This window comes from Chinchilla lanigera, unplaced genomic scaffold, assembly GCF_000276665.1.
Source record: "Chinchilla lanigera isolate Chin_1 unplaced genomic scaffold, ChiLan1.0 scaffold00166, whole genome shotgun sequence".
Taxonomy (NCBI): Eukaryota; Metazoa; Chordata; class Mammalia; order Rodentia; family Chinchillidae; genus Chinchilla; species Chinchilla lanigera.
In genome coordinates this window covers 956689-964710 of record NW_004955567.1, presented here as the reverse complement: position 1 = coordinate 964710, position 8022 = coordinate 956689, and the positions used below count along the sequence as shown (strand labels likewise).

Genomic DNA, 8022 nt, shown 5'->3' with positions numbered 1-8022 from the left:
GGCAGGGACGGGGAAGTCGCCGGGGTCCCCAGCCGGGCCGGCGTCCGCAGGCCGGGAAGACGTCCGCCTGCTCAGCCCGCCCGGCGCTCAGAGCCGCGTATCGGACAACCGAGGCCGAGGCCCGCTTCCTCAGCCGCCGCCTTCCCCGCAGTGCCCAGGTCTGCAGCCGCTGAGGCCCGACGCCCGGCTCGCTCCGCCACCGTCCCACAATGCCCCGGGCTGAGACGCAGGCCCCGCCCCCCACGGCCGGCTCGGTGCGCAGGTGCGCAGAGGCCGCGCGCAGGAGCCCGGCGGCGCGCGTGCGCACTGCCGGCCGGGCGCGACACCGCCGACTGCAGAACGCCTCCGGCCGTTGGTGCCAACGGTCTCCCCGAATAAACCCAGACGGACCAGTGCGCAGGCGCCACTGCCCACGAGTCCCCGCCCCCCGGCTCCGAAGCTCTGGGAGCTTCCGGGTCCCAAGTTTTCTGCCGGCTTCGGGACTCTGGTTGCACTGTCGCTCCCGCACGCCCGTTCCGCTCTGCCCTGGGTTCGAGCCCGGATCCGGCCAGGCTTTCGCCTCGCCTCGCGCCTGAGCTTTGGTTCCCGGGCCCCTGGCGACGTCGCCTCGGCACCTGGGGTGACCTCAGGCCCCCCGCCCCGCGCGCCAGCCGTGTCGCTGTCGCCTGTTGATGCACAAAGCCTCCGCGGGAACGGCACTGGCGGGGTTCTCCGGACCTTGCCGTTATTGAGCCCACAAGGTTCTGAGCCTCAGTGCTCCCACCCTTCAAAGCTTCCCCGCCTGGCCGTGCAGGGGCGCCCTGTGAGGACTGGACGAATGAAGTGCGTGCATGCACGGAACCCTCCTAACCTGCAGATCAATGTTTTTCATTTCCGGAGTGCTGTATGGACCCATTTAAGAGTGGTGTACTGTTCTAGTTATTTGTGTCCCCCACCCCCCACGGGGGATTGAACTCAAGACCTTTGCACTGAGCTAGATCCCCAGCCTTTGTTGAGATAGGGTCTCCCTAAGTCGCTAAATTGCTCACATTGGACTTAATCTTGAAATCCTCCTGCCTCAGCCTCCCAGAGTGCTGGGGTTACAGGTGTGCACCAGCCTGCCCAGCTTCTGCTGTTTCTAGTGTTGCACGTGGTGTTGGTTGGCCTTGTATCAGCTAGCTAATGCTGTGTGACAGATCACCTCAGTTGCTGGCAGCACGTTCACAGCTTGAAGGCTGATGAGGGGGTTCTGCTCGAGTCTCAGGCACCACATAATAAAAGGCAGACGCACTGGTTGTCTCCCGTCTGCCCAATCCATTGGCCAAAGCAAGTCACATGGTCAGGCCACCGCCTCGGGCAGGTGCGCCTGCTCCAAGCACCCTGGGTAGAGAAGTCCTTACCTGGCAGAGACAGAGTGGGAGGCCGGGTGGCACTCACTCCACACTCTAGTTTGCCAGGGTCTTTAGTGCCTCTGCTGAGGTTTACCAGTCTTCCCTTGTAATCTTTAAGGGCGCATCACAAAGTAGACTCAGGTTCCACACGTTTTATAGCTTCAGGCGCCTGTGAGCATTTCCGTCAGTTTTTCCAGAGACACAGAACCAACAGGACATTCACGGGTGCATAGAAAGTGCTTTATGTTGAGGAATCAGTCTCCACAGTATGGAGGCTGTGAAGACCCACCAGACCCCCGGGGGCCACTGCTGTAGTCCAGGACACAGCCGAAGGACAGAGAATCAGAGACATGCTGGTGTAAGTCCTGGTCTGACCCAGACGCCCTAGAACAGGAGCGCCGAGGACCGAGGTAGAAGAGGGGTGGTCCGGCTCACAGAGTAAGTCTGCCCCCACCTCCTGTCCTGTGGGCCCTCCGCGGTTACCCACAGTGATGCCCACCCACATCGAGGGGCACAGGTCTTCTCTCGGTTTACTTAACCTCTTCCAAAAACACCCTCATAGGCATGCAGAAATTGCTTTATGAGCTCTCTGGGCATCCCTAGCCAATCACACGAATCCCTAAAATCATCCATCACAATGGATGGTTTTTATTATTATGGTTCTTATTCTGGGACTGCTTGCCTTCTATAGCATTTGGTGTCTGTGTTTTCCGCCACAATATGTGGGCATCACTACCACATTAGTTTTTGTTTGTTTTTTTTTTCCGGTACTGGGAATCAAACTCATGACCCTGCGCTTGCCAGGCAGGCACTGTGCCAGTAAGCTAAATCCCCAGCCCCTGGTTTGGTTTTTAATGTTAGTGGGGATTGAACTCAAGGCCTTTCCACTGAGCTATACCCCCTGTCCTTTTTTTATTTTGAAACAGGGTGTCACTAAATCCCTAAATTGCCCAGGCTGGGCTTGAATTTGTGATCCTCCTGCCTCAGCTCCCCAGAGTGCTGGGGTAACAGGCACGCACCACCAGCATGTCCATCTTGCCACACTGTTTAAACATGGTCCCGGGAGCTGAGAGACAGGAGGGTAGGCGTACTCAGACATCAAGTGGAACCTGAGCAGGAAGAGTTCTCCAGGATACGGAAAGCTGCAAGGGCTATAAGGACCAACAGCTGGCTCTCCAACCTGAGAAATCACACGGATGCTGCTGTTGTTTTAACTAAAATTAGGACTTCTTAAAAGTGCACAGTGGGGCTAGGTGTGAGGTGCACTCCTGTAATCCCAGCACTCAGGAGGCTGAGGAGTTTGAGGCCAGCCTGGGGTACATAGTGAGTTCAAAGCCAGCTGAACTACATGGCAAGACGCTGTAAAACGTGCAGGGTGGAAGACTCTCCAGCTGCACGTTTCCACAAGAAGGAACTTCTGCTCCTCTGTCCTCAACTCTTCCCCCAGCAGGACGTGGGTCACTCCTGCTCAGCAAGGCTGAAACACTCCCTGCTCGCGCTAACCGTCATGAAAGTGGCATTTGGTCTCCGTTCTCAGATCCTACAGCCTTCTGGATGGGTCCTGAATCTGGGATCAACTGAAAAATGCCAGGTGTCTAGGAGATGCCAACCCACAGGAGAGACGAGCCTGGACCCAGGGGAGCCCAGGACACAGGGAGAGAAGCACAGGTTTGGGACTAGCCCAGGGCTGAACCCCAGATTGGACTTGGCCAGGGATTAACTACCTGAGTTCAGCTTCTCTTAAAAACCAGAATCAGCCCATGGCAGGAAGCTTAAAGACTTAGTGAGACCCTGTATCAAAAAAAGGGCTGGGGAACGTAGCTCAGCGCAAAGGCCCTGGGTTTAATCCCCAGTACCACCGAAACAACAACAAAAGAAAACCCTGCTTCTATCGGTACCCTTGGGTACAAATGACAAAACTGCCTTTAGGGGCTGGAGATTTAGCTCAGTAGCAAAAAGCGCCTGCCTGGCAAGCACAAGGTCGTGAGTTAGGTTCCCGATACCGGAGAAAAACCAAAAAAAAGAAAAAAAAAAAAAAAGAAACTAACAGACAAAACTGCCTTTAAAAAGGAACACATGGTGATGCATGCCTGTCATCCCTGTACTCAGGAGGCTGAGGCAGGAAGATTGCCTGGAGTTCAAAGACAGCCTGGATTACATAGAGAGACCCCATTTTGGAAAAAAAAGGAACTGAGCCAGGCATGGTAATACATTTCAATTCCAGCACTTGCAAGGCTGAAACAGAATTATCCTCCAGTTCAAGGACATCTCCAAAAAAGTTTACTAAGGGGATGTGGCGGTCCCCCTCCAGTCTCAGAGTGTTCCAGAGTCAGGCTTGGCACTCTGAGGCAGAAGCCCACACTCAACCGTAAGCCTGCTCCTGGAACACAGCGGTAACCACCAGTGGCACCCAACTCGGCCACTCCAGCCAGAACCTCTGCCCACGCCCTCTAGAAGTCAGGTGTGTGAGCTCCTGGCCTGGCCAGAACACCCCAGGGCACGGCCTGCTCCATCACCAGCCCCAGCCAGACTTTTCCTGGGGCTCTGACGGGTGGAGCTGGAGTCACATGGGTGCCCCACTGCAAGGGATGCCGGGAAAGAAAGTGGCTTCTACCTTAGGACCGCCAATCAAACTTTGAGAACTCAGGGATGCTGTGTAGCCAAAAAAGAAAGGTGCTCCCCACACTCTCACGAGTCTGGAGATGGAAGAGACCACAGCTTTGTGGATGATAAAGAGAACACCTTTATTGTCCCCACAGTGGCTCCCCAAACCCCTAAGTTTAGGCCTCACCTGCCCGCTCCGAGGCACCCTCTGGAGGAGGTGACAAAGGCGGCGGTGGAGGGGAGCAAGAGAAACACCTTTATTGGGAGAACAGTGCAGACACAGGTTGGGGGATGAGAGCCAGGAGGGGGTCCCAGGAGCCAGCACCATCCTCAGGGTCCCCTCCAGGGGGCTGCCCGGAAGTAGGTGGCACACCCCAGGCCCAGGCCCTGACAGGCCCTGTGATCCACCGCAGAGGGCGTCTCGGCAGGGAGGGAGGCAGGAGGCCTGGGGTTCCACAGAGAGGGCAAGAGGCCGCCTGATTTCACCGATCCATGCTGTCGTCCGTCGGGCTGGAGAAGCAGGTCTGCAGCAGCTTCTCGCAGAACTCCAGCTCCTCCTGGAGTAAGGCGAGGGGGTCCTGAGTGGGGACGCCAGGCCTGCCTCCAGCACACCCACCCAGGAGCCACCCTGCCTCGCCAGCCATGGGAGGCCCGGGGCTTCCCCTCTGAGCCGTTCCCAGTGCTCCGGTGCTCATGGCAGCCCCTTACGCGTTTCTCGCTCCCGGCAGTCAGTCCTCTCACCCCTCTCAGCCCCAGCCCCTTCCTCAGGTACAAACCCCAGAGGCCAGGAAAGAGTGGACCTGAACAGAAAAGACACCTCCTCATCAGAAAACTCCAGAAAGAAAAGCAAACGAAAAACTAGTTGGAGGAAAGAAACAGCCAGGCACAGTGGCGTAGCAGCAGTCCCAGCTACTCAGCGGGGTGCAGCAGGAGGCACACACACACACGCGATAGCTAAACGGGCAGAGGATGGGCAGGCAGAGCTCACAGGAAAAGACGTCCAGCTGGGTGTGGTGCGCAACCTGTAACGTCACACAGGATGGGGAGCCCGGCCTGCTGCGGCCGAGCCTCGGGGAGAGCAGCTCAGCGGTCACAACCAAACGGACGGAACCCTTTCCCTTTCACCTTTCAGGTAACTTACCCCACACGCCCTTCCTAAAACGGGTTCTACAGAGACACACATCCAAAATGACACATCCAGAGGGGGACTGACTTACTGACGGATGGACTGACTGCAGAACTGGGGATTAACACAGGGCCTGGCATGTGCAAGGCGAGGGCTCTCCCACTGTGCTGCACACGTAGCACTTTTTATGAGACAAGATCTCATCAAGTTGGCCAGTCTGGGCTCAAACTTGTGATTTAGCTACCTCAGCATCCTGAGTAGCTGGGATTATAGGTATGTGCCATAGCACCAACAAAAGGGGTTTTTTTGTCATCCTAGGTATTGAACACAGGGCCTTCCTACTGAGCTACATCCTCAGCCTGGCCCCCTTTTTTAGTCATTCGTTGTTTTGTTTTGTTTTGTTTTGTTTGAGACAGGGTTTCTCTATGTAGTCCAGGCTGGCCTCAAACTCACAGCAATCCTCCTGCATCAGCCTCCCAAGTGCTAGGGTTACAGGTGTGTACCCCCAACTCCTGGCTCTTTCTTTTTAACTTTTATTAGTACATGTTTGCAGTACATGATGATTTACATTCAGTCCTTTTTATTTATTTACTTTTTTTTTTGGTCTTTTTGAGACAGGGTCTCACTACACAGTTCATGCTGGCATTGAGCTCACTTTGTATCCCAGGCTAATCTCAAATTCACAACGATCCTCCTGCCTCAGCCTCCCAAGTGCTGGGATTATAGGTGTGTGCCACCATGCCCGGCATCATCATTATTATTTTTATTATTATTATTTTATTAGGTTTTGCTTTAGTCGTTTTGAGATAGGATCTCACTATGCGGTTCAGGCTGGCCTTGATCTCACTATGGAGCCCAGGCTGGCTTCAAACTCACGGCAATCTACTGCCTCAGCCTCCCAAGTGCTGGGATTACAGGAGTGTGCCACCATGCCTGGCTCCTTTTTATTTTTTGAGACAGAGTCTCACCAAAGTCCCCAAACTGCCAAACTTTCAATTGCATAAACTTGTGATCCTCCAGCCTCAGCCTCCCAGAATGCAGGGATGACGGCCATGAGCCATACCAACTCCACTGAAATGATCAGACAACGATGAATATATAAGTACCTGTGACTGACCACTTGCAACTTACCTATCTATCACTTATCCATTTAACCAGATAATACATTATCACTTGCTATGCACCGCCTCATCAAGTAAATATCTGCCATTTACTTATCAATTCAGTGAGATTGAATGAAACCTTCCCGGTGCTCCTCGCTGTCCTCCCTGCACCAACCCAGCCAGGGCGCGAGGGAGAGGAGGGAGAGGGGAGCCCGTGCCCACGCCTACGCACCTGGTACTCCTCGTGCTGCTGCAGCAGCTGGCAGCGATGGCGCAGCAGCTCCTCCAGGCCCAGCTCTGGCTCCCGGCACTCACGCACACCCTGAGGGAAATCTGTCACCAGGCTGCAGGGCACAGGGGCTGCCTTAGGGACCCCCTCCGCCACAGACCCAGCCCAGGTTCCCTGCCCACCCCCACTGCTCCATAGCAGCCAGAAGGTGTCACTGCCTTATACTGGGCCTCAGTTTGCCCACCTGCATAATGGACCTCAGGCTGCCCTGCAGAGTCCCAGGGATCACAATGACACTAGTAACAGACAGGCATGTGACACAGTGCCTGGCACAGGGTCAACCTCAGAACCCACTTGCTCCATTGCTCCATTCTGCTTTTTTTTGAGACAGTGTCTCAATATGTAGTCCAAGCTGGCCTCGAAGGTGCTTGAAGTTCCAGCAATCCTCCTGCCTCAGCCTCCCAAGTGCTGGCATTAGAGGTGTACGCCACCATGGCTGGCTACTCTGCCATTTTTTTTTAAAAACACTAATCTGACTGTAATAGCAAGAAAGAGCACAGGCCTCCCTCTCCTAGGGTGGCTGTGCGAGCTGCACAGGAGAGGAACCGAGGCCCTGTGACCCCTGCATCTGTGGGCCCTTCCGTCCCCACAGGAAGGTCCATGCCGTGGGCCCCCAGGCCGCCCGCCGTGAGGCCCCGCACACCTGCACAGGGCTCCAAGCACGTGCTCGTGGAAGGGGCTGTGTTCAGTCCGCACCAGGGCCACCAGCTGCTGGACCATCCCCATGGAGCACAGCGTCCCTGGGGAGGGCCACAGGTCAGAGGGCAGTCCCCCCGCCCAGGGCCAGCCGCTGCTCCCCCCGGGGAGGCCGCCCCACCTTTGTGCTCGGGGTGGCCCACCAGCAGGTTCTGCAGCAGGAACGCCGACTTCACCTTGAGCTTCTGCACCTGCTGCTGCATGGCCCGCATCAGCACTGAGAAGCCGTCCAGGCGGAGGAACTGCAGCAGCCCCGCCTCCTGCTCCCGCACGAGGCCTGGGGGAGGGGCGGGCCTTGAGGTCAGGGTCAGCACTGCTGCCACTGCCATCATCATGACCATCATCATCCCAAGTATCACCATCACCCTCATCACCATGACCACAGCCAGCATCTCCAACATCACCACCATCACCATCTCTGTCACCACCACCATCACCATCACCACAACCAGCATCTTCATCACCACTACCATCAGCATCTCCATCACCACCATCATCACCATCACCTCCATCACCATCACCATCACCATCACCACCATCACCATCTCTGTCACCACCATCTCCATCACCACCATCACCATGACCACAGCCACCATCTCCAACATCACCACAATCAGCATCTCCGTCACCACCATCTCCATCACCACCACCATCTCCATCACCACCATCACCATCACCATCACTACCACCACCATGACTACAGCCACCATCTCCAACATCACCACCATCACCATCTCCGTCACCACCATCACCATGACCACAGCCACCATCTCCATCACCACCATCACCATCATCATCCCCACCTCCATCTCCACCATCACCACCATCACCATG

The 8022-nt window shown here is 55.9% G+C and overlaps 1 protein-coding gene across 3 annotated transcripts in view; it reads right to left on the bottom strand.

Moving 5' to 3' along the window:
* Positions 1 to 4089: 4089 nt before the first annotated feature.
* Hspbp1 (HSPA (heat shock 70kDa) binding protein, cytoplasmic cochaperone 1) overlaps positions 4090 to 8022 on the bottom strand; it is a 12582-nt gene continuing 8649 nt past the window's right edge. Inside the window, exons 5-8 of one of the 3 annotated variants that reach the window (XM_005413338.2) lie at positions 7310 to 7465; positions 7136 to 7232; positions 6436 to 6547; positions 4090 to 4531 (exon numbers count right to left, since the gene is read on the bottom strand). In XM_005413338.2, coding sequence (XP_005413395.2) covers positions 4457 to 4531; positions 6436 to 6547; positions 7136 to 7232; positions 7310 to 7465 — 440 coding nt within the window. In that variant the 3' untranslated portion in view covers positions 4090 to 4456. Of the gene's footprint in view, positions 4532 to 6435; positions 6548 to 6946; positions 7233 to 7309; positions 7466 to 8022 lie in introns of those variants that run through there. The other 2 variants (XM_005413345.2, XM_013509270.1) reach the window with 2 other exon arrangements.